We start from the raw sequence: 26,414 nt of genomic DNA, 5'->3' as shown, positions 1-26,414 counted from the left end.
TAGAGTACAGAAAATTAACCCTTTTTATTGATGCATTGCAATTGTTCTACATTTTTACCATATTATGTAGAAAATACTTAAAATACAAGCTACTTTGTAAAACCAAAGACAAACATTGAATCCAAAGATAAACTATGTTTTCACAATGGACCCTTTTCCCATATAGTTAGTATTAAATTTTTAAATATCTATTTCTTTTGTTAAAATGATTTTTACATACCCCCTAAGTACATCAGCAATACAAACATAGATCAGTAATTGTCAGAAACTACCTGTATCTAGCGGCTTGTAAAAAGGAAGAGCACAACCATAAAAGAAAGTTAAATTTTACACAGTAACTAGCATATCAAATACATTTAATAAAGTAGGAATTCCATTGCAATATCAAGGATTCAAGCAGAAATACTAACATTACATATAATGTACTGCTACATGTAGTGAGATAGATATAGTTCAAGCTGAATCTGAAATCACACATTATATAAAGTTTAGCAACAAACAACCATGTGGACATGCGGCACCATTCAGAAGTTTAAATAAAAATAAAAAAAGAAAGCAGGGCTGTGCCAATCCTGTCATTTAGAAGCAATTTAGTTTCATGTACTAAAAGAAATTGCTGAGTCAGAGGTAAATTACTGCATCCCATCAACTAGGTGCTAAGCAGGAAAGCCTTGGGAGTCGCCTCTGCAGTGGCTATCACAGCTGCAAATACAGGTCAGGTAAGAGAAAACTGATTGAACAGCTCAAGAATCACACAGACAAACCTAGATGGGACCACGGTCATCAAATATTCCAAAGGTGAGTCCCAAACTAGTTGTAAAAAAAATTAAAGTACTCCAATTCCTATCCAGAGATAGCAGATTTCTCTACAAAACACGTGTAGTGGCTCTGACAATGAGGAGAGTCAATTCTTGAACCCAATTTGAGGCTGGATATGCAAAAGGGAAGAAGGGAAGTATCTCCTTAGAGCACAATACACACCCAGACTGGGCATCACATCCTGGGGGCCAGACTGGCTTGTGAAGCCCAGTGTCCCCCTGGCGCTGCTGGGGTGGGGTTTGCTGTGTATCACTGAGGAATTCTGGGGTATTTTGGTTCCAAATGGAGCACATTTGATTTTATCTATGTCATTTCCATCTCATCCTCCTCGTTCCAACTCTTTTGGGAACTTGGGCAGTGGAAGAGATGACACCGTGCTTTGGGAATACATTTGATTGGGATTAACTATGTTACAGAAACTCTAAACGGTTATTTCAAGCTGTTTTTTTGGGGGTAAAGTGGGCAAGTTCTCAGAACTATTAGCAGATTTTGCTAGAGGTCCTTTTTCTTTTTTTTTTTTTCCTGTTAGTAAAGTGTTTTCCACGAAGTCCTATTTGTGAAACAGGGAGTTGGAGCTTGGTTTGCCTTTCGGTGGAAAGGCACAACTCTGTACACCCAAGAGGTATCTCAAGGCAAGTACTGAACACAAGCAATGTCAAAAAAAGCAAGAAAGTGCCTACAGCAACAAACAGCATCGTTTCCAGCAACGATGTGGCATAGCAAGGTTGGTTATCCACTTACAGAAGTGCTCTGACTACAAACACACTGAACAACAACGTGGCTAATGCTACCGTCCAGTTCCAAAGTCCTCGACCCCTCCAGCAAAGAGATGCCAAAACCTCCATCAGTTCACCCATTTCAGGGCAGTCCAGACTTCCTTCTATCAGGAACGTGGGGATTTCAGAAATGACTTCTGCATTTCTCTCCACACACCCCCCCCCCCCTCAGAACTGGCCTCCTTCCCACTGGGACGGAACATAAACTGGGATTCAAGGTTACCAAACCTCTTATTGCTGCAGTAACACGACCGCTCGAACCAGTTTATCATCCACTTGGACAAGATACTTCACCTACGTATTAGATGAGAAATAATTCCTAGTACAAGGGACCCGAGAAAACAAAGTGTAGTCCAAAAACTGCACTGATTATCCAGAATGAGTATTTCCTCTGAACGCTAACTAGGGCTACAGCTGACAGACCTTCCCAACAACTCCACATTAGCAGTAGCATTATAAAACTTTTTTAATGGTATTATGTGCTTTACAGCAGGCTCTCTTTGGTATAAATATTCTATCACCAAGCTAGCAATATTTTACACGACACATCTGCTATTCCTGTGGGGGAAGGTAACGCCACACTAACCTAATAAAAGTGATTGCACATATTTAATCACTTCTGCAATATTAGACTAAACATTCCAATGCATTCCCAGCACTACCTTTTATCCGAAATGCACTGACAGACACTAACAGTACATGTGCCATTTTCAAAGGGGAAAGCTTTTTAAGGGGACATCGCTTCACGGGGAACAAAAACGGAGCTTTGATGGAGCGTTGGAAGGGATAAGACGCAGCTCTGCACCTCCTGCTGCTCTGGCTGTGGAAAGCTGGGTGAATTGCTTCAATTCGACGGGGGCTTGCTGGTCCCTCATAAGGCAAAGCTCACTGTAAACTCTAGTCACACTACATCATCATTTAAGGCACTACAATAAGGGGACACACCAAACAACTCTTCATCACACATACCTGTGCAAAACAAATCCGAAGGTATCCTTTCCTCTCGTGAAGCTCTAACTCCTCTCTCAGTGCTACAGTGATGAGCTCTAACCATTGCATTATATCACATACATTCCAACATGAATCAATTCATTTTGGTTTAAATACAAAGGATACAACACTTCCATCCCCAGGAACGTTTAAGAATTAGACAAACACTAAGTACAGAGTTCAAGTATAATCACTACACATTTTGATTACAAAGACAGAACATTTGGGGTTAGCAGGAAGTTTTGCTTGTTATATTTTTCTAATCAATATGTACATATTTCATTTTCTGTAAAATATTAAAACACCACCAATACAAAACTTCTAAAATAGTTTTAAATTCAGTAATAAACTTTAAAATCTGGACTTTTTTTTTTTCCTTTTTTTTTTCTTTTTCTTTCTCTTTTTTTGTTTCTGGTTTTTTTTTGTTTCTGGTTTTTTGTTGCAATTCCTACATGCACTTACTGTTTACAAGTCTTATTAAGAGCGCTTTAAAGTAGCTGTTGACATATCCAGGAGGATACGCTCACAGGAGTATAAAAAGCTGTACATCATCAATACAGTGATGTTTCATTGTATTTCAAATTCATCTCCCTCCTAAATGAATCACGTGAGGAAAAAAAATCATTAAGAAAAAACAGAACAAAGCAAAGCCCTGTGCTTCTGTGAAGGAATCCAGCTCCATTATAGGGCCAGCATCTAATAAGCTGCAGAAACCAAATTTTAGAGCAGTGCTGCACTATTCACTCTCAGCTGAAGTCAACAACATCCTGACAGAGCTGCTGAGCTCTGTCACACAGTGAGATCCTGAATGCACTTTGAAGAACTTAAAAGAATTCTGCAACGAACACAACAGAAAATTCAGCTGGGTTATGGAGAATTTTCAAGAAAACAAAGAAGACTCCAGGGTTTGCAGGACTCCTGAATATATCACGTTGCTGCTGTAAGGCAGCTGCCTCTACCAGTCCTTAAACAAAGCAGAGAAGTAAACAAAAAACCTTTGACAGAAACATATATGGAGATGTAATGGCTTTTGCAGAACCAGCAATTTGTTAGAGACAAAGTGAATTAGAGAACAAATGTTAAAATACTAAATCTGATTTTAAAACTGCCCCAGCAACATAATGAGATAAACATGCATTACATTTTTAGTGGCAACATGGATTTGTGCAAGCTGCTAAAATAGAATCTGCAAATCTTTTCTGTTTAAGTTACACAAGTTAAAAAAAGACATCAGGATCTGTCTTCCAAGACACTGATTTGACACCCCTTTTGATTAGCACAACAGAACAATTTTAAATAAATGTGACCATGAATTTTTTTTTTTAAAAGCATCTATAAAAAGTAAGTAAAATTTTAAAAACTTAATTAGTGACCCTCGTACTGGTAACAAAACATGCTGCCCAGTTAGTGACCGAACTCACCAGAGACATTTTGGAACAACACACACCCAGACCAGGGAGAAACACGAGCCAGGCAGTCATTCCCAGGTAAAGGTTCACCTGAAATCCTTCTCCACTCTCTCTATTGCAGGACAGTGCTTTACTGGGAACTACAAGTAGGAGTACTGGTTGATCTTGGTGGGGCTCAGCGGGTATCCAGTGTAAATAGCAGATCCTCTGGAAGCACCAATATAGGACTGGGGAGCAAACTGGTGTTGGTACTGGGCGGGCGGGACGTTGGAAGTCAGCAGACTGGGCCCAACGCTCACGGGGACCTGGTGGACGAGGGTGCTGGGGTGGGCAGCGTACGTGGTGTGCCGGGAGGAGCCCTGAGGGGAGAAGAGGTGGGCGATGGAGGTGGTGGAGCCCAGCGTGGCCGCCGTGGTGGGAGCGTAAGTGTACATGTGGGGCTGGCTGGACAGGTGGGCACTGGCCGTGGCTGCTGCCAGGTGGGGATGCACTGGGCTGCTGTGCTGGAACGTGTAGGGAGCCTGAGAAATAGTTGACGTGAGGGGGGCCACATAAGCTTGCTGCCTACGTGGGACAGCGTTTCCACTTCTCTCCTGGGAGGCCAGCACTGTGGTCTGCTGGTTCTGCAGGGAGAAGAAGCAAAGAAGGTCAGTGGTTACCCCACTCAGGGGATCCCCCCTCAGCTCAGGAGGTGAGCAAGGGTCAGCCAGAGCCTCCCCATCAACACCTCCGTTCTACAACGCTCCTGCAGATCCTCCCTTGTGAAACCCTCCCTGCAGATCCTCCCCTGTGAAACCCTCCCTGCAGATCCTCCCCTATGAAACCCTCCCAGAGATTTGAGAAGGGTGGCTGCAGTTCCACTGAGACAAAAATTACACTTTTTCCCTACAATGGGATCAAACTGCCACACCTGGAGTGCCACAGGACACAGCTGGACAAGTGCAGGCAGGTCCTAGGACTGACCCAGCCCTTGAACTCCTCACAATCTACTCCTCGGCACCCTGATGAGGGTGGCAGCAGGGCTAACACATTTTAGGACAAAAACCTGTCTCGTGCCCATGCCAGAAACGAACTGGAAGTGTAACACTCCCTCTCTTCCCAAAGGCTACTGCAGCATGACTCAAAGGTCAAGAGTCGTGACAAAAACTGAAGTGAAACCAAGCCCTGAAAGTTTCAAGGGAAGTCAGGTGCTAATTTTTAGTTCGAGAAAACAAAGTCCAGCCTTAGTCTCCTGGTTGGGTCTTTGTGAGTTCTAGAGAAAAAAGGTAAAGAACAAAAGTACTGTACTTGTACTGTGACTTCAAAGCTACTCTAATTCAACAGCTGGATCTCTGTCACCCTCCCACCTGAGTGGCAAGAATGACCTGCTGTAAGATAGGTATGAACATGAGCACAAAGGAAGAATATGGACATAACCACACTTCCTTCTCCTGCCCTCTGGTACAGGGACAAATTCTTTGCCTCGAGAACCTTCCCTGTGCTCCCTACAGAGTCTGTCCCACCCTGCATCGCCCCAGCGCAGAATCAGCTTCGAATCACAGGTTGCAGCTATTGATCCTCCAGTCATTCCCCCTGCCTTACAGCACCATGTTCCCAAAGCAATCCTAAAGCCCCACAGGAGGGGTCAGCAGAGCCGGGCAGTGCTCACCTGGCTGAGGTTGAGGGGCTGCACGCCGCTGGTCACCACGCGGTGGGAGCGGTACCCCGTGGGGGTTATGCAGCATCCTGACGACTGCCCGCTCACCGAGGCCACTGGCTTGGTCTTACTGGTGCTGCTCAGGATGCCTGAAAGATTTCACAAGCTTAGTCCATTCCTCCCTCTCCCCTGCACTGTGGTAACCAGCTCTGGGAACCAAAGAACGCCCAGGGGCTGTTTCTGTCACAGCAACTTCTCTTTAATTACGATTTAAAATGCGGTTAAGGAACCATCAGGAATGTTTAGAGATCTTTCTAAAAGCAGCCAAACATTAATGAAAGGCAAATCTATCAATGACATTTGAAACAGTCTAAGGCTTTCAGAACAGCAGCTGTGAAACCTAAAGCTGCCAAAGACCCAGAAAGTCCAAAACTGTGGGAGTGAATGTGCCAGGGATGGGACACACCTGAGCCCTGGCAAAGCTCCTGGGCACAGTGAGCTCTGAGATACCCACCTGAAGCCTGGGTGGCTACAATGCAGTCGTTGAGCTGTGTTTTCAGGGGTGGCACGATGATGGTCCGGGAGCTGGAGCTGTCAGGAGCAGCCCTGCTCGGCAGCTCCAGGGCCCCTCCGGTGCTCCTGAGCGAGGACAGGGGGTCTGTGGCATAGGGGCTGTTCAGGGAGGAGTCAGAGTCAGGGGAGTCGTTAACAGTGACGTAGCTGATGACATTGGATCTCTGCTTCATGCCCAAACTGCAGGGGAAAAAAAAGACAGAGTACAAAATGGAAAACATTCTGGCTTTTCCCACCAGAAAACAGGAGCTCTCCCTCTGGGATCTCATACCCTCCCTCCTCGTGGGACAAAATTCAGGTTAACTAGAGAACCAGAAGCACAGCAGAATTTTATGTCTTATGTGTTCCCCACTCTCCCTGATCCTTGGGCTGAGCTCAGCACAGATCAGCCCCAGCTGGCCCAACAACCCTCCTACCTGGCAGGTTTGTATTTGCTGTCCTCCTCCTCATCGGTGTCGCTGCGGATGGTGATGACACTGACAGGGGGGCTCGGAGTGTCCGGGATCACGATGGGCTGGTGCTGCTCCTGCACTGGGACCAGCACGTTGGAGGAGGAGGAGGTGGAGCGCAGGGGGCTGCTCCCAATGAGAGAGTACACTTGGGTGGGCACGGTCTCCAGGGTTGAGCTGGGCCTGGGGGAAAACCAGAGCAGGATTCAGCTCTGTGTCAGCAGACTGGGGCAAACAGCACTAGGAACAGTCAGGTTCCAGCAGGCTGGAGCTCACACACAAGCAGCAGCATCTTGACAGACACAAAGAGGAGCTCAGTGCAGAGCACCACAGACACATCCCAGAAGCTATCAAGGCACTCAGGGATGCCCTGAATGGGACTGATCCACCTGAACACTGCCAGAAATCTGCCAGCCCTTGTTTGATGATTCTGTCACCTATATTGCTATGGCACCAACACACCCTGAACGTGCAAAACCCCTTTGGCCAGGACAGTAAAACACTTGATCAACCACATCCTTGCACTCACTGAATTTAGTTTCATTTAAATCAGTGACTACAGCACAGAGGCTTTTTCCAAGACCTCTTGAAATGCAATTGTAGCACAATAAAGTTACACATTCAGTGCCTCTGTGATCAGAAAACACGTTTTTCACACCATAAAGGCAAACCTCCACAAACAAACCCATGGTTTTTCTAGGACTGGGAAAGGAAGCAATGGGATTCTTACTTGGCTGTGCTTGGTGCTGGCTGCTTGTTCTTCTTTGCTGGCACATTGCTGCTCTGCTGCTGCCTCACAACATGAGCCACTCCAACATTCAGAGGCTGTGCTGTAGCCAATGTCACGTGGTTGGTCAGCAGAGATGGCTGTTGCATGAGAGTGCTGTACTGATTTCCATGGGAATGTGCATTCCTGGAGCAGAAAAAAAAAAAAAAATAAGAGGCCCAAATCCCATGACTGCCCTGCAGGAACTGAGCTCCTGTGAGATTCTGAGGGGAAGGGAGACATTGTGGGCACTGTGATGGCATGTATTCCCCTCTGGCACAGAGCTGGAGCCCGTGCAATCCCTACCTCCAGTCAGCCAGCTGCTGGCTGCTGCCGATGGTCTCCGGGATGACGGCTGCTGGCTGGACAGAGTTGTGCAGAGCAACCCCTGGGAGCTGCTGCCAGGTGGAAGGGAGCAGGATCTGCTGGGTTCCCCCCGGCCAGGCCTGCTGCAAAACAACAAACACACACACCAGGCTCACTAGACTTCAGTTCCTGCAGGTGCAGGGAGAGAGATCTGTCCAAGCAATAAATGCACCGGGGTGGATTGTTAACTTGCAGAGGTACAGCACATCATTCCAAAGGTCTCAGCACAGGAGGATGACAAAACCAGAGGAATGAGCTTCCCCTGAGACTTTACTAATCTTTTAGGTCACTGCTGTCACCTGGGGAAAGGAGTTTAATATTGTTTTGCAGATGCAGCCACACTGCACTGCCAGGTGCAGCTTGAATGCTCAGGACTGTTTCTGTATGTAAATTTGCACACCCTGTTCTGCTGAAGGATTCCAAAATATTAAGCCAATTTGGTGCTTTCTGTTTTTCAGGGCTCACATTGAGAGAGTGTTATCGTGGAAATCCATCCACCTCACTGAGGTGTTTAAGAAAAGCCACACTGAGAGATAAGTTAGTTACAAGGGAGATATGTGAAGAACAGGTCCAATTAATTAACATTATCAGTGTTCTTGTCCAAATCAATTTGACAGGACAGTATTTCTATGATTTTGACAGGATAATATTTCTATGATTTTGACAGGACAATATTTCTATGATTTTGAAAATATCTCTCTCTTGCAGTTTAAGCTGCAAACCCTGCTGTTTTATATAAAATATTTCTGCAAGTAACAGATCCACTCAGTACAAATACCAGTTCCGAACAAGAAGCCTTCAAAGCAGAGAGCTGCTAAAAACCTCTGCCAACATAAGCGGAATAATCATAACAACATTGAAAAAAATTAAAAAAATAAAAAGAGAAATATGTTAAAAGTCACACCATGCGTCTTTCCAAAAGCCAACACCTGCACAAGACAAAGCAGAGAGTTTAATACAGCAAGATATAAATTCCCAATGAGAGGCAGAAATCGGGCCTTCCAAGCGACGAACTGTTTTGACAGAGGAAGGACAAAAATATGCAAAGCTTAGCAAATGGCTAATGCAAACTCAGGGGAAGCAGCAAGGGAGAAGTGTCGGAAGCACTAAAGGTGAGCAGATTCACGCCAAAGGCTCCCAGAATCCAAACAGAACTAGTAAGTCCTCCAGGGAAACTCAGAATCCAGAGTCTGGAGACAGCTGGCTCGGATCTCCACGGCTGTACAGGGGAGTTGAACGTCAAGTCCACTGCACACACACAGGAGAACAGAATTTGCCTGTTGAATCAAAAGCCCAAATACACTTTGGAAAGCATCACTAACAACTCACTTGTGTCCCAAGCTCTGCTACAGTCACCCCTTGCTGTTTTTGGAGCTTAGGTTGCAGCCTTTCAGCAATCTCAAAAGGAGGAAAGGAGAAGCATCCCTGGGTCTGTTTAGCTCAGAGCTGTGACCAGGAGAGCCCCACTCTCCTGCCTTCCCATCCTCAGAACCAGGGAGCAGCTCACTTGGTTCAGAAGAACTCAAATGAGTGGGTTTGAATTTCAGGACAGGTATGACTTGAGCAAATTCCACTTCAGCAGAGACCTCCCTCTTGGAAGAAAATGACATTCAAACTACCACTTCAAAGCCACAAGAAACAACATGGTTCACACAATGGAATGTGCTTTGAACGACATGTGAGGATACCAGCACTTCAGTGCACTGCAATGTTTTCAAAAGCTTCACTGATCTGATTCTGGAGTTTTACAATGACTTCTTTGTGGCACTCACAAAGTTGTTCTCATGCAGGTGCCAAATAAATACAGAAGAGGACAATTTTGCAAATGTACATTTCTTTAAGGTGTGTTGATTCCCTTCCCCCATCCTTTTTTCAAAATTGTTCCAAATAACCTAAAAGCTAGCTGTTGCCATTTTGGATACTAGAGCTCACCTTTAATTTCAACCAAGAAATACATATCAACTGAAAGTTATCTGTGAAGAACAGAATCTTTATCTGGATGAAGCAAGCTACGTGCGATTGGCTATAAATAACAAAAGGCCAGAAAATTATTGTCAATGTTCAACAGAGGTTAAGAGAAATCAACTGCTAAAGCAATACATTAAAGGATTTGCTGTCATTAGAGATTTTAGCCTGTGCTTAATGATCTGAAACATTTCTCCATGCAAAGCAGCTTTAAACATGTTGAAAACAAAATATGGAGCTAACTTGCCAAGTAGGTCAAATTCTGGCCATCCAGGTACCTGTAGCAGAGTCAAGCTAAAGACTGATTCCTTTGTATTCCACAATCAAAAGGCAAAGATAGGAGAGTAAGCGAAGAACAAGAATGATTATAACTCTTCTAGATTATAGCTTAGAAGAGCTTTAAATACTAGGCTAGTAAAAGTCATAGTCAATGGATCTGGATTCTTTACAGAGCCACACTAAACGTCAGAGTCAGACAGTGCTTCAGCAATGTTGGGGAGGAAAACAACGAGACATTAAGATGTAGCAAGAACACAGCCACAAGATGGCACATGCTTCCATGCCCTCTGCAAGTCTAAGTTAAAACAAAAACTCAGTTAGTGAACACAATCAAGGGAGGCAATTACCAGTACTGCAGCCGTCTGTTCGACCAGCGCCGGCCGGCCGGCTGCGCAGTTCAGGGTAAAGGGCACCGCATACTGCGGCGTGATGGTGGCTACTTGAGGATGAAGAGTTGCTACCATTAGTGGTGTACAGCTCCCCTGAAATGTAGATCAGGCAGTGAGTGAAACACAGAACCGAGGCAGGGCAGTGGGGTCAGCAATAGGGCCAGGCGAGGCGTCACCTCGCTGGCGTTTCTACGGTGCGTGAGCGGGCGCCGGGATGGGAAGGGAGGCACTGAAACCAACACCCAGACCCTCCTCTAAGCACCTCCGTGGCCCTGAGGGGAACATGAGGGACAAGGGATTGGGGAACAGCATCTCTCTGGTGACACAGTTAAAAATGAGACAGGGTTGAGCTATTGATACTTTACTGGGCCCCAGAGAGCAAGTGGCACCCTCACGTTGCACTAACCACGGCACAGGCTGTCCCCTTGGCTCCAACCTACCTCCAAATCCACACACAGAACCCTTGGGAAAAGGTAAACTATGGGATTTAACAGAAGGCACAGCAGGTCTTTTGTGTCATCAAAGAACGAAGTTATCTGAGATGAAACCACTCAGACACGTATTAGTCCATCGAATGTCTAATTGAAACTAGACTATGAGTGTATAATTTTTAAGTCTCAGGAAAAGCAGGGCTTGGATTCAGGTGGCCCTTCAAGTGGATTCTGCTTTTTGGATACTGTTACCTGCATCATTATGCTATAAAGGAACCAGAGACCACAGAATGCCACCAAAATTACTTGGACTGAACAATTTAAAAATCACTCCTCTACAAGAAGGTCAGTAAGTTCAATATAATGCCTGGAGAGTAAAACTCACAGAGTATGTGTTAATGCCAGTAGAAACTAAAACTATGCAAATAAATAAAAATGCACTTAATTATAAAGGCAATTACAATTTTTCAGTGAATAAAACTTGTGAGTCACTGGGTGCTCATTGTATATTAAAGCATTACTTTTTGGAAATAAAACGGGTTTTAATTTATGACACATTACTAATGTTTAAAATAGCATTTTTAGCATTATTAGTCAGTTTTGTTATTACATGTTAAAACTGCAAACTACAGAAATAGGTATGTCATTGCTACACATTAATTCACACTCAGAATGTAACTAGTTGAGAAGGATTCAGAAATAATTTTGTTGATTTAAAGATGAAATTTTATCATGAATAATCTGCGTTGTCTCCTCTGTTTACTGAGATCTCACTTCTCTAAGAAATGGTTTCTCCTGACACCTTTTTAAAGTGTAGGTAAAAATAACACCCCCCCTCATAAAGCAGTGTACACCCCTGAAAAAACACAGCCTGTTTTTAGCAACCGAAAACTACATATTTATTCCCATTATTAATTCAAACTCCTGAAACCAGGGAGGCACACGACATAAGGCAGTTTAGACTTTAAATATTCCAGAAGAACAAAACAAACCAAGAAAACACTGTCTTAGAAGTGATCTGCATTTACCCTTTCAGAGAGTTCTGAGAACCCACTGTGCTCCCCCCAGCACGGGGGGGCAGGCAGGTTCTCCTGGATGGAGGTTGGAATTGCAGTTAATTCTGGGGGGGGATTTGGGGTGGGTTTTTTTTACCTGTGTGAGAACTCCAGACTGGATCTGCAGTGGCTGTGCTGCAGGTGCTTGTGGCACAATTGGGACAGCATTTTCCATCCTTACTGGGAACCCAGAATGCTTTGTAGTTGCCTGAAGTCCGGCTGTGGAGGACAAGATACATCACCACTAAGCTGATTTATTATTCTTTGTTTGTTTGTTTGTTTCCTAAATCAAATTCCTACCAGTAAAGGCAGAAGACAGGGCTGGATTAAGAGACAGAAAAGCTGTTCCCTGTGACAAAAGCCTACTAATAAATCACCAGCTGCAGTAAATACTTCTGCTGAAGGGCCGTGATGGACAACCAGTTGTCACCAGCTCAGCTCTGTGGAGTCTTGTCTTCAGAAACACAGATAACACAGACACCTAATTCTAAGTTGCTTGAGATCAGTTCCAAAGTTCAAACCTTCCACTATCAGTTCCCGTTTCACACACAACCCTTCAGACCAAGATAATCCAGGTACCAGCATAACTAGAGACCTCTGAGGATGAAGGGAGGGATGAACAGAGCCTGTGCTGAGCTCATGGATTCACAATCTGTTGCCAGCAAACAGCTGCCCCAGGGCTTGGGAACTGAGGCTCAAACACCAGATATTTGCTCTTGAGATACAAAACACAGCAAGACACTTTCTGATTCTCAGGCAGGTCTGGCTCCTCTGTTGCTGCTTTCTGTGGAATGTTGTTGTGTTCAGTTTGGGGGGAAAAACTGGTTGAGCAACCAGCTGGAGGCTGCAACCCAGGCAGGCAAGATACTGTCACCTGTTCAAGCATGACCTGGAAGAGAATCAAGTTGTCTACACATGTCTGACCTGATTCTGCATTTACTGATGCAAGAGCACCGTGTGACACACACAGGGAGCTCTTCTCAAGTTCATACTTCCTCAGTTTAGTGCAAATCACAACTTCTCCAATGCCTAATTGAAACCACAGGACCACACAAAGGGTTTTCTGCTTACTTTGAAAAGCAGGGGGACAAACAATGAAGGTCTGCTGGAAGGGGTCAGTCTGTGTGCAGATCTGGGTGGTTCCAGGCTGCAAGGAAACACTCTGCTGAGCCACTCCTGCAACTGGGGCTGCAGATGATGGGTACAGGGCAGACTGATAGTTTAGCAGGGAGACATCTGAGTTTGCCAGGGAAAGAGTAGCAGCAGCAGTAGAATTGGATGCCAACACACTGGCCTAGGAAAAGAAAATTAAAAAAAAAAAATAAAAAAATCAGACTTATCTCTCGTACTTGTTATAAAACAAACAATAGGAACCATCAGTATTATACTATGAAGCAAGGACCATGAAAAGGTTTAAGGTAAAAGGTAATAGGAGAAAAAACATTAATTACTCCAACTTTACTTACATTGCTCAACTGACAGACAAATTTCCCACACATGAAGTAAAGAGACTGCCTTGGCCTGAGTTTTGGAAAATTAAACTTCAAGACAAGACTATAAATTTTGCAGAGGAATGTAAATAAGTATTTTGCAGAACAGGCTTTGGCCTGTAGGCACTGAATTAGACTACTCCATGTCTTTGATTAGTGTAAAACAGGTAAAAGATGCTGTACCTGGTTGTGTACTGTGTTGAGCTGGTTGTTAAAGCTCATTGTCAGGTTTGTGCTTGTATTGGGAGCAACGTGAGTTGTGAATGGGCTCTTAATCTGATTCACTGTGTCGTACATGTTAACCCTTCGCTTGCAGATCTCCATGTTCTGAAAGCAAGATTTCACACTGAAACAGAGTAACAGAAGGAAAACATGAGATATGTAACAGGAGCACAACAGAGATATGACAGATTCCCAACTTTATGCACGTTTTAGGTTTAAATTTTTTTTTTTTTTTTTTAAAACCAACAAAAAATGTCTTAAAACATGAAAAGGAAGTTTATGAACATTCCATTCCTTACACATGCCATTGCTGTTTTCAGGTTCAGCCAGAAACTGCAGAAAACAGCACTGACAGAAAGTAGAAAAGTGCTGTTCTGTGCTTCCAGTTAAATCCTCCTGAAACAAAATAAGCAATCTAAGGAAGCTTACTGGTTACTGTGGGGGAAGTCCAGTAGATGTGTCATTGTAACAAATGGATGGTTCAAAGTCTTCAGTGGAGTAACTCTCTTATCTGCATCAATTGTCAACATTTTCTTCAACAAATCAATATACTCCCTTCGGTCAGCCTTCTCTGCCAACATGTCGGTGCCCTCTAAGTCTGTAGACATATTCACCTGAAAAATGAAATGAGAGCAGCTCACACAAACATCAAATTCATGCTACACAACAATTCAGTGATTTCACACGGCACAGAAATATTTATTAACCATTTCTGTCTCTGAGTCAGATTAATTTCAGGTAGTGCAGCACTAACACACAACCTTTCCCTCGCTTCTTCTATGAAAGGAAGTCAAATTTAAATGTGGAATTCTCATCTAAACATGAGAAAGACACCAACCAGGTCTATTCAAAGACACCAACCAGGCTTCACTCTCCACTGCCTGGCAATCTGCCCTCATGTTCTGGGGGTGCTAGAAGGGGCTGGCAAATCAGAATGGGAAGATTCTACCTTCTCTGTACAGATGTAACATAATGGTAACACCTACAAAAGTGATAGAAAATTGATATTTAAGATTTCAGGTCTCATGATATTAAAAACACTCAGATATTCCTTCATTTCACCTCTGAAGAGAGAATGAAAAATAGAATGATCTGTAGTTACTGTCAATATTTTCAAAATCCAATAACAGGCCTAATCCTATAAACACATTTGAAGGGGCTTAGCTCTCCTATTGCTGGTGAGCACATTGAGGCATAGGAAAACACAATAAATTTCAAACAGGTTCATAATTGACATTTTGACAGCCTTTAATCCAGTGATTTCTGATGCAAACTGGCACCGTGGCAAACCTACACCAGTGCTCCCAACTGCAAGTGGAAGAGCTGATCACTCCAGCACAGGAGCCTCATTTTTAGAGATCCCAGTGATTAATGATGGTTTCAGAGATCCCAACAACATATGGAATCAAGTTCTCTGTGTCCCAGGACCCCACACACCTGCGCCATATCATCCAAACAGTTGAAAATATATTTCCGAGCCTCTTTTGATTTGATTCCTGTTTCCAACTCATGTTCTTCTGGGGTCTATAAAAGAGAACATTCATTAATATAAACCAAGATATCACACACTGATAAAGGAAAAAGCAGCAAGGAACTGCTGAGTCAGGTGATCCTTTGCCTGTTTCACACAAACCACACCCCAGCAGGCCAAGCCCCAGCCATGGGTTCTCGTTCCCTCAGCTGCAGAGATCATTCCTTTGAAAGCTGAGTTAACAACAGGATGACTTCATATCAAGGTTTCCTTAGGCTGTGCATTAGCCAAAAGAACTGAAGGTTTCTGATTTTGGAAAAGAAGAGGCTATAAATATTTTAAATCCCCCTTCTATAAAGAAGAAAGGCAAAATCCCCTTCCTTTTGCTGCTCAGCTTTAAAGGCAAATCAAGCCTACATCTGATTCTTGCCTGTCCTCTGCCCATCCATAAACAGATTCCTGTTAAACTAACAAAGACAATCACAAAATACTCGGTATTTTACTCGTTGTATTGTCAGGAGATGACAACAAGATGACACACTTCCCCAAGAATGAGCAGCCCATAATAAGTAACCATTATCTCAATTACTTCAACACCCACCCTTTGCTGGTACTATCATGCACAGCTGCCATTGTTAGAGCACTACCAGGGGGTCTGTACAGCCTCTGAAATTAAAATACCCAAAAACCAGCTAAGTCTGAATGGCATTTCAAAGCCAATCTTCACTCAGGATGTTCTCACAGCACACTAAAACTAGGGGGGGGATTTATATCAAGTCCTCAAAGAACAGAAGAGAATTGGGGATTGAACAGACACACAAACCTTTAGCCTCCACAGTGGGTATCCCAAATTTGGATCTCTGTTAAAAAACCTGCTTGTTTTCGTTCCTGCACTGAGAAGATACTCTGCTGGAAGGCCTTGAGTTTGTGAAATATAACGAATCTAGGAGAGAAAATGAAAATAATGAGGATTCCCAATATAAAGAATTCATAGCTGATGGAGTAATTAACAGCCAGGTTTGCTCATAGCAAATAGGAAATTACCTGTAAAGAAAGAATGCCCTGATAACTAAAACTGCAAAATTAAAGGGACTATCTCAAGTATTTATAGGAATACTTCTTCAATTTTATTATCTGCAAAAATCTGAGGTTCTTGTTTTATGGAAATATTTTTTTGTTAAAGTATATGTAAGCAGACTTTTAAGACATTAAGCAATGTAAGAAGTGCATATTTTGAAAGAAAAATACCACAGAATTTATCATTATGTATATATAATTAAAGGCATAATTATCAAAGCAACATTTCTGTGCCTGGCTGTATATACTCCAGGCACACAAGTTCAGAATAATGTCATAGCAAAGCTCTCATTGACCAAAAAAAAAAAAAAAAAGCAAACCCTTTGTACAGTCAGATTCTTAGATCCTCAAGCAGTTTTAATATACTTTATTTTATATCTAAAAAAATGGCTTGGAATTTTGGGAGATGCACCTGAATCCTTGTGATGGTATTGATAAGACACAGGTAAAGAGATAACAAATAAAAAGGTATTCTCCAAAGGAAAGAAAACAGCAACTTTATGAAAAAAACACAGTGTTAAGATAATTATGCTTTGTTCAAACCATCAATTACAGGACCTTTAGGATGCCTCATTTCTTATTTGCAAAACTCCTGCTATTCCACTGTGCCACAAGAGCTGAACATTGCAGGGCACTGAACTCACTGTCAGAGCTTGTGATCACATGAATTTATGGGCTCACTTTTCATTTAAGCCAGTGTGGAACCAAGTGTCTGCAGGTGAGTCCTTTTTGTACCTACACAAGTTCTGCTCTTTTTACGACATAACTCTTGCTTTACAGCCCAGGGGTGTTCAAAAAAATAGCTGTAAATCCCATCCTGACCCATGAACTCATTCCTGGAGAGGTCCTCTCACAGGTTCCACCTGAGCTTTCACTTGCTGCTGCAGCATCTCAGAAAACATGTAAGCAAGTCATGCCCAGTTTTCAAGGGAAATTCAGACATCAAAACCAACCCCGTGAAGTCACACCTCACTCTGCCTCACAAAGGACTGCAAAATCCTGTCATGAAGCAATGGAAAAAGCAGCTCCTCCCCAGCCACCTACACGAGCAGATAAGGTTCTCAGAATTACACAAAATTCAGTGTACAAGGAAACCACGGTGCCCCACCTCAGTTACTTTCTAACTCATTCTGCTCATTAAGGTACCACTGTGTTTCCTTTGGAAATTTACTGTGCTGGGAAGACATATGACAAGTCAGTTTTCAAACTTACTAAGTTTTCATGTATTTTATCACATAAGGAAAGCTGTACCCAGCACTGTAACAAGATACCACCATAAAAACCCCAGTGGAAAAGCTACTCTCAAAAAAATCCCTCTCGCAGACTTTTTGTCCTTTTATAGGCACAGACCAGCCCAGGTAACAATGCCAAGTGTCCACGGAAAGGACTAATTAGTTCAAGATGCCTTTCAGAGCATTTCAAAGGCAGCTTGGGGCTCACACTTTGCATAAAAAATGAGGGCTGCTGTAGGTATTAACAGGGCAGGAATGATAGGCTTGCTCTGTCTCCACATGGAAAAACTGCCCTCATGGTGAAATTACAGAGAGTGTGCCACGTCAGGACACACACCTCGCTTCTGTTTTGACAGGAAGGTGTTTCAACAGCTTTTGGGTTTGGAAACCAGGGGTTAACTGCAAATTGGACCCTATTTTTGTACAGGATACATTCAGCTCAAGTGGAAACACACAGAAGTGTAGAGACAGGCAGTGGGAATATCACAGGGGGAAAATGAATTTCAGATGACAAGCAGCAGTGTGTGCTGGGTGACAGCTGACAGAGGACACATGGGGTTCAGAGGGTCATTGTGGTTTCATGTGAAGATCCCACATCCACCACGTGCTCCCACCTGATCATACTCAGATGCTCCTGGATACAGAGGCCAGCCCAGAAACAGCTCAGCAATCACACAGCCCAGCGACCACATGTCGATGGCTTCACAGAACGGCAAACCCAGGATGATTTCAGGAGCTCTGTCAGAGGAAAAACAAAATAACAGTAAAATAATTTCTTCCCTATAAATAACTCCGGAGAATAACAGAATATGCTGAGCTAGAAGGGACCTGCAAGGATCACTGAGTCCAACCCCTCCATGCACAAAAGTAAACCTGTGTGAAAATAAATTATTCACTTTAAAGCAGAAGTTGTTTCCTCAAGCGGCCTAAGGGATCCCAACCTTTTCATCCCTTAGTGGCATAGCTGGATTCATTTATTGCCACAGTGCCCCTCAACTCCTAGGAGGCCTTTATGCACCTGTGATATGAAGCTACTCCTTGAGTAATCAGTTTAATTACACCTGACAGCAAGTGTGGTGTGAGGTGTCCCTGAGACAGCACATAGGATCACAGTAATATCAAGGCTGGGAGAGAACCTCTCAAAAATCACTTAATCCAACCTATCCTAACAGAATTGGGAAGAAAAGTTCTGGCAAACGGTGCTCAGACTTTTCTTGGAGGGAGGTCTTGAGATCCCAGGTAAACCAGCTGCAGGAGGCTGCCTGCTTTCCACGTGGAAAAGAAAAGCATTTGCAGAGCCAGAGAAAGGAGCTCTGCAGAGCAGTTTCTACCAGCAGGTTTTCATGCAGGGTTTGTTCAGAGTTTCGAGTTCAAAATGGACGGAGAGGGCCCAGCTGGAGGTTGTGTTTCAGGTTTCTGTGCACTCAACCACACCTAATGCAAAATGTACCTGCCTGGCCCAGCCTTCACCAGGAGGTGATGAAAAAAAACCTCAAACTCCAAGCAGGGTTTGCTTCTGTAACAGGTTGGAATTTCAGGGAAATTTCTGTCTGGAACTGACTCATAACACAAAGGGATGTTTCAGTACAACTCTTCACCTACACACAGTTCTGGAACAAACTGATGCTGTTCCGGCAGGAGAAATTCTGGTCACACATTTGCATACAGCATAAAACCCAAGTGAGCTGGTGTGGGAATTTACTCTGGAAAGTACAGGAAATACAAAAACCTTGAGCTTCTTCATGCATAACTAACACAAGCACACAGGAAGCAGAAAAGCCCTAAACTCCAGGCTACCTATTTCCTGATTGTGCCTCAGGGAACATGTCCCAGGGCTTGTGTGGCATTTCTTGTGTTACACTGTGGATGTTTCAGTTGGTAAAAGAAGCTCTGAAACCAGTCCTGATCCTTCCACAGGATTCTAAAAACCAGGGCTTGCATAATGCACAGGTGTCAGTAAATCTGACACTCGACTGCTCAGCCAGAATGTACCTCCCAACTGTTTGTACATGGCAAGAAGTGACTCCCCAATTAATCACCCTTTGTGCTGTGGTGACACAGATACACCTTTTGTTTTAGGTGTCCACACAGGTGTCTCTGAAACACATGCACTCAGCCCAGTTGCCCACGCACAGTGCCCCTGAGAAAGGACAAGGTCTGTCAAAAATGGCCAGGCTGGATGGAGCTGGAACAGCCTGGGCTAGTGGAAGGTGTCCCTGCCCATGGCAGGGGGTGGAATGAGATGGGCTTTAAGGTCCCTTCCAACCCAAAACATCCTGTGATTCTCTGATTCTATAAAAAAGATAAGCAGCTGAACCAGATGCAGTGAGGTCACTGTTATTGTCTATCATTCACCTTCTAGCAAGGAGGTTTTAGTGTGTCTGACCCCATGATACACCTTTAGTAATCAGAATAATAGATTATTCAAGCTAAGACATTCTATTCTACCTTCTTGTTTGTTTGTTCCTGGCAGTTGTTGACTTTTATATGTGAAAATATAAAATGATTATGCAAATATGGTCAGGATCTGATATTTGAATGCTGAATGTCCTGCTAAACATTTACACTTTAAGGAAATATGGCAGAATAGATCCAGGTTAACAGGTGCAGACAAGAGGAATCTCTTCCTTCACAAGCAGAGCAAATATGGTTCATTCATTCACTCAAGAATGAATTCTGAAAACAGAACCTCACATGCCTTTAGTCTACAGAGTCATCATCAACAAACTGCACTGATCCTCTTGATTATGTTCCTCCTGATGCAGGAAATTCCAATTCAGAAAGGACCCAAACCTGTCATATAAGGAATGCTGCATGCCAAAGCTTCCTTGGTTTGGACTGGCAAACAAACTAAAATATAAATGGCTTGTGGAATATGCAGAGCATGCTAATCCTTCACAAGAGTGTTAAAAAAACCTCACCAATTCCAATGGAAACACAGATTTGTGGCACCAAAGGCTGGATGTGACAGTTTGTTAGTCTTTAACTCCAGGCTGGAACAGATTTAGGTATTCCTAAATCTCAATATCACGATGATAGCAAGTCGAATTATGTGGATTTTACTCCCTGCAGTTAAATAAGTGAACTTCTCATGAGCCACCTGACTTCATTCTGACTGCAGGACAGAGCTGGGAAATCAGAATCCCTCTCATGTCCCTTTACACCACTACAATTAGCAGCATTAGGAGATGTGAGCTGGACCAGGCCAGCAGGCTGAGGTCACTTCCATAGCTGCTCTGACAGAGATTAAAGCGATTTTACCATCTTAAGCTCTTTGAAATAAAATCAACAACACTCTTTGCACACAGGCTTGCCAAGCACTGCCTTCCAAAGCTGGCAAATATGCTCAGGCACTCTCAGAAGACAAAGGATTCACAGCAGCCCCAGAAAACCCTGAGACTCACTCCAAGCATTTCCAAACACCCCATGTTTACACCTGTGCCTTCATCCCTCCCCCTGTGAGGGATGACGGGAACAGGGAGCTCCTACAACTGCAGGCAGCAAGGCAGGGAACAACGGGGTCACCCCTTGGAGCTGGATTAGCAGGCAGAGTTAGATTTGGCAGCAGGCACTGCTGCTTCCCAGGCCAGTATGGCTGGGACAGAAGTAGGTCACGGAGCCCAATGCAGAGGTAAGAAACGGATACTCCTGCATTCTGCAAGCTCCCTCAGTGCTCTGTGCCACCTCCTCGTGGCCCAAACTGTGCAGCCCTTCAGCTCAGGACCTTCAGTTTGTGCTCTCTGACCCACAGGCAGCACCAGGAGCCGAGTAAAACTCACACTATGGCTGCAGTTACACATAAGACAGGACAGGAGCAAACCTCCCTGAGATCAGTCTGCCAGGGATTTTTCCTTTCTGCAAGCTGTCTGTTTCCTTCCATTGTTCATCCTCCCCAGGGGGAATAAAAGCATCCATACCCTTCCTCACCTGACACAACAAGCACACACTCTGGTTTTCAGTGAGGAATTACTGCAAACAGATCTCAGAACTGCCACAGAAACTGCTCACTGCATAGAGCTGACCTGCTCCTCATCCCTGCTGGGCTTCAGAGACAAAGAATTCTTCATGGGCACTTCTACTCACTCTTTAAAGAGTGTCCAACTGCCAGAAGGACAGTCAGACCCTGGAGTGAGCAGGGCTGTTGGACAGGATGACCTCCAGCAGCACGGAGCATAATTAATATGTTTTTTCCTTCAGGGCACGCAGATCAGAATGTCCGTCTTACAGCACCCGAGTGTGGCTGGTTTAGATGTCTCTACAGGAGACAGAGGCTACCTAAGTGCCAGCAGCAGGTATTAAAAACCAAAAGTGAGCACAGAAAAGTTTATTTTTAATGGTTGACAGAGAGCCATATGAAGAACTGGTCACACTGTTTTATTAAAAGGAGCACTGAAAAAATTTCCAACTGGGAACTCATCTGAACACTAATTTAACATGTATATGGTTAAAGCAATCCAGTCCTCCCACAATAAGCTGGTTTCTGTGCCATCTCCATAAATTCCTAGATTATGGATTTTAGCAATCATCACCATTACACTAATTACATATCACTAAATACTAGACTTCCCCATCACAGCATTCTTCACTTCAGCCAAGCAGACAGTCCAACGCCACCTAATCCCAGGTTATTTGCCTTTCTGGCACTGTCAGTCACCCCAGGGAGCTGGAAGGGGCTGGGAGGCCAGTGCCCCACACACAGATGAAGCAGCCACGTCCCTCCCTGCAGCCCCTTCAAGATACTTATCACCCCTCCCTGCTTTTCCTGAGCCAAATCTGCTCTCTGTGATACCAGAAACTGGAGAGCACCATGTGCCTCCCCAGACTGCTCTGCTGACACGTGTGGCAAGTCAGATAGAGGAGATCCTTGATCAGTGGTCCCCTCTTTCAATGCAACAACAGCAAAATCGATGATGTATTTTGGAGAGTGAGCATTTTAACAGAGCTATGGGGAATAGGAGATAACTGCTACAAAAAAATAACAATCAATAGTTTAGAAGTGGAAAGGTTGGTGCCAACAAGCTGAGCAAAGATCAGGAGGAATGGATTAAGAAAATAAAAGTCTATAGCCAACGAAAAATGGCACAGAAAGTTGGTACTGGGTGTTAGAGGGAGTTAAAGAAAAACCAAAACAAAACAAAGGAGGCACGAATACAGGCAGCATGAGGAATGAACACAACAAACCTACAATAAGTCAGGCTTTAAACTGAAGTGAGGAGCCAGGAAAGACATCAAACAGGGCAGAGACACAGGGTGGGGTGGAGTGTCTCAGTCCTCTGTCTCATCCCAGCTGGAAGGACTAGATACTAGTTAAGTTTTGCGTCAAGTGAGCTCACATTCCACCCAAAGCAACCCTGACAACACAGCACAGACTTTTTCACGGCCCTTTGATGCCAGAAGTTCTTTCTGCATCCATTTATTGAAGTCTGCTGCTACTTAAACTGAAATACTTAACAGAACCAAGCTCGAGGAATAATTGAAAGAAACAGCACAGCTTGCTTTATACAAAGTTTATGAGTTTTAATGCTTTTGCCCATAGTTTATTTTTAATTCTTAGGCAGGAGTAGGGTAGAAGCCATCCCTACATTTTGCTAAGGGAAGCAGAGATCTATCTCACTGCTGCTTTAAAGGAGCCACAGGTCTCATGAAAGCATGACTTAGCCAGGGTTGACACAGGAAGTCATGTGCTTGTGAAGGGGGTTCAGACAAAGATGAAATCAGAAGAAACAGAGCAAAAAGAAACTGGCATCTCTTTGACTTCTCTCCCTTCTAAATGACCAAGGTTCATGGACTAGTTTCAGACCATGGCAAACAACCCAAAACACACCACTTATCTGTTTCCCCAGTTTGCTGCTTCACACACTGTCACAAACTACAGAATGCTGTTACTACTGATGGGGTAAAATCAACTTACTGCACTGCTCTGGGGCGAAAGGAAGGTGCTGGGCTGCAGATCAGGTCACGCTTGCAAAGCACAAGTTCTATTCATTTCCACACAAATTTCACAAGAAATCTCCAGGAAACACGCAGAGCAGTGGACAGGCTGATCACTTCCTCCTCTCCCCGGACAGGGGCAGAAGAGTCAGTGCCTGTAGAAGGAACCCTCCAGCACCCTCCAACAGCAGGATCAGCCTGACTGTGCTAAGGCACCCCCCAGCACCCCAGCAGGATAAGCCTGGCTTGGTTAAGCAACCACTGTGTCAGTGCTCACCTGTAATAGCGCGACTGCAAGTACGTGGAGCACACGGCCTTGGACACGTGGCTGGCTGACCCAAAGTCTATCACCTTCACTCTGTAGGGCTGGCGTGCAGGATCCACCAACATGATGTTCTCTGGCTTCAAGTCAGCATGGATCAGACCCAGGCTCTTTAGCTTCATCAAGGCAGTGGCCACTTGCTGCAGAATGGGTCGGATGTACTTCAGGGGCAACGGGCTGAACTTGTTTTGCTTTAGGAAATCATATAAGTTCTGTTCCAGCATCTCAAATACAAGGCAAGTATGATTCTTGTGTTGAAAGCACTCATAGGAGCGGACAAAGTTGTACTCGTCAGCATTCTCACTGCTCAGGCGGGACAGGATGCTCACCTCGATCTGGCCCTGCCGGGCGTACGACGGGTGGTTCTTCAGGATTTTGATGGCTACGATCTCCTTCGTGCTACGTTTCCAGCATTTCGCCACCTGCCCGAACGTCCCCCGCCCCAGGAACTCCAGGACCTCGTAGCTGTTTGTCATAGAGCACAGGATCTCATGCTGGACCAGCTGATAATCCCCCTCCCCACTGGAGCTGCTGCTTTTCGTGGTGACCGTGGTGGTCGTGGCCGCAGCACCCACCGCAGGTCTGTTTTGCAGCATGAGAGGTGGATGTTCCTCAATGATCTGCACACTACCGTTGCTGTCGACCTCCTCACTTTTCCTTTTTAATCCACATTTTTGGTATGGTTCCAGCAAAGAAACGTTGCTCCTGTGTGAGAGGGTCTGGCTGCTCTGGAAGGAGGCGGTGGCGCTGCTGCCGGTGCTGTCGGCCGCGGTGACCACGATGTGCTCGACGGAGGGAGCAGGGAGAAGGAGGTTCTGGTCGTAGGCAGGGATGCTGAAATTGGCTACCTGATGAGAGGAGCTGGCTTGCCCTTGAGCTGCTGGGAGGTTTTTGCTGTGGGTATAATACTTGTCACTACTGCTCTGTCCTGAAACATCCCAGACAGACGGCTCCACTTTCAGTTTCTTGGCACTGCAGAAGGCACTCGAGGATACTGACGGAGGGGAGAACACCTGCAGCTGTGAGGCCATACCTGGAAAGGGAGAGGAGAACTCATTAGGGGCAGCAGGTTGTGATGGACGAGTTCCTCCATCTGCAGGAGAAGAGGAAGGACAAGTGTTTTCTGAGCACGGTATGGTGCCCACCACCGAGGGAGGCAACCTCTGGAACTGCTGCTCTTAACGGCATCACAGAGCGAGGCACTCTGTTGGAATTACTGCATTTTAAAAGCAGAGAGCTCTTTACCCAGCTCTCTATAAAGGCTAAAGGAATCCCAGGACACGACAGGAATCACACGATCAATTAGTTTGGAAACGACCTCTGAGATCATCGAGTCCAAGCTGTGGCCGATCCCCACCTCGTCACCCAGCCCAGAGCACCGAGTGCCACGTCCAGTCTTTCCTAAAACACCTCTGGGGACGGTGACTCCGGCACTCCCCTGGGCAGCCCGTTCCAATGTCTAATCACCCTTTCTGCGAAGAATTGCTTCCTAATCTCCAAACTAAACTTTCTCTGGTGCAGCTTAAGACTGTGTCCCTTCGTCCTATCGTTTGTTACACGGGAGCACCGCCCGGCCTCCACCTGGCTACACCCTCCTTCCAGGGAGTTGCAGAGAGCGATAAGATCCCCCCTGACCCTCCCTTTCCCCAGGCTAAAACCCCCCCAGCACCGAGAAAAACAATACCGAGGGGCGGGCGGGCGCAGGAAGTGGGAAGACCCTGCTGGAATCAAGATCCCGTCCCGGGGCCTGTTTCCCAGGCACCGCAAAAACAACAGTCGGGGAGGAAACCCACCCGCTCCCGGCCAAACCCGCCCGGGCCGGGCCGTTACCGGGCCCGCTCCCGGCCCCGCCGCCGCCGCGGGCCCTCCCCGGCCCCGCGCGGGGGAAGGGCGGGCCCGGGCCTGCCCGCCGCGCCGGGCCCCGCCGCCCGCACTCACCGCCGGTGGGGGGTTCTCAGCCGCGGGCCGGACCTGCCAGGGGGACACGCGGGGGTGCGGAGCCCCGCAGCGGGCTCATCATAGCCCCGCCACGGCCGCCGGCCCGGCCCGCTCGGCCCGCGCTCGCCGGGGGGAGCCCCCAGGCCGCTCCGCCGCCGCCGCCAGGCTCCGCCGCGCCCTCACGGCCCGGCCGGGCTCCCCCCGCCCGCTCCGGCCCCGCCGCCCCCCGGCCCCGCCGCGCTCCCGCCGCCGCTCCGGCCCCGCGCCCCGCACAGGCCCAGCCAGCCGAGCCCCGAGCGGGCGAGCGCGCACGTGACCGCGGGGCGGGGCCGCGCGCAGGAAGGGGCGGGGCCGGCGCGGGGCGGGGCCCGGGAGCGGGGGATCGTGAGGGGCCGGGCCGGGTTCGGGGGGTCAGGGGCCGGGCCGGGCTCCGCTCGGGGGTGCCCGGCAATGGGACCAGAGGCAACGGGCACAAACTGATGCCCAGGAAGTTCCGCCTGAACAGAATCACCGAGGTTGGAAAAGACCTCTCAGATCATCGAGTCCGACCTTTGCCCCGACACCACCTCGCCTACCACCTCGCACTGATGCCACATCCAGTCTCTTCCTAAACAGCCCCAGGGACGGTGACTCCACCACCTCCCTGGGCAGCCTAATTCCAGTGTCTGATCACTCTCTCTGTGGAAAATGTCTTCCTAATGTCCAATCCAAACCTCCTCGGTGCAGCTTAAGACCGTGCCCTCTTGTCCTACTGCCTGGGAGGAGAGCCCGACCCCCACCTGGCTCCAACCTCCTTCCAGGGAGTTGTAGAGAGCAATGAGGTCTCCC

The 26,414-nt window shown here is 46.0% G+C and overlaps 1 protein-coding gene across 3 annotated transcripts; it reads right to left on the bottom strand.

Moving 5' to 3' along the window:
* On the bottom strand, positions 1-25,841 carry HIPK1 (homeodomain interacting protein kinase 1). Of its 3 annotated transcripts, none has more exons than XM_051808533.1 (16): positions 25,587-25,841; positions 23,604-24,681; positions 18,010-18,133; positions 15,910-16,029; positions 15,053-15,139; positions 14,045-14,229; positions 13,577-13,739; positions 12,975-13,197; positions 12,001-12,122; positions 10,376-10,510; positions 7,725-7,867; positions 7,383-7,565; positions 6,620-6,835; positions 6,145-6,383; positions 5,643-5,779; positions 1-4,617 (listed from the first exon to the last, which is right to left on the bottom strand). In XM_051808533.1, the coding sequence occupies exons 2-16, from the start codon at positions 24,677-24,679 to the stop codon at positions 4,135-4,137; spliced, it is 3,636 nt and encodes a 1,211-aa protein (XP_051664493.1). In that variant the 5' UTR covers positions 24,680-24,681; positions 25,587-25,841; the 3' UTR covers positions 1-4,134. The 3 variants fall into 3 exon arrangements, with proteins under 3 accessions (XP_051664493.1, XP_051664495.1, XP_051664496.1); XM_051808535.1 differs by having other exon boundaries at positions 7,725-7,864; XM_051808536.1 differs by lacking the exon at positions 10,376-10,510.
* Positions 25,842-26,414: the final 573 nt, after the last annotated feature.

Source organism: Manacus candei, unplaced genomic scaffold, assembly GCF_025592945.1.
Source record: "Manacus candei isolate 608988 ecotype Guabito, Panama unplaced genomic scaffold, ASM2559294v1 h1tg000073l, whole genome shotgun sequence".
In the NCBI taxonomy this organism is placed as follows: Eukaryota; Metazoa; Chordata; class Aves; order Passeriformes; family Pipridae; genus Manacus; species Manacus candei.
The sequence above is the reverse complement of the archived record's forward strand: the minus strand, read 5'-3'. Positions and strand labels throughout refer to the sequence as shown.

Coding starts and splice junctions, on each gene's coding strand:
- HIPK1 (XM_051808533.1), bottom strand. CDS start 24,679: ATGGCCTCACAGCTGCAGGTGTTCTCCCCTCCGTCAGTATCCTCGAGT. Junction 6,836..7,382: donor CCAGCACCAAGCACAGCCAA/GTAAGAATCCCA, acceptor GTTTTCCCCCAG/GCCCAGCTCAACCCTGGAGA. Junction 4,618..5,642: donor AGCCCCTCAACCTCAGCCAG/GTGAGCACTGCC, acceptor TTCTCCCTGCAG/AACCAGCAGACCACAGTGCT.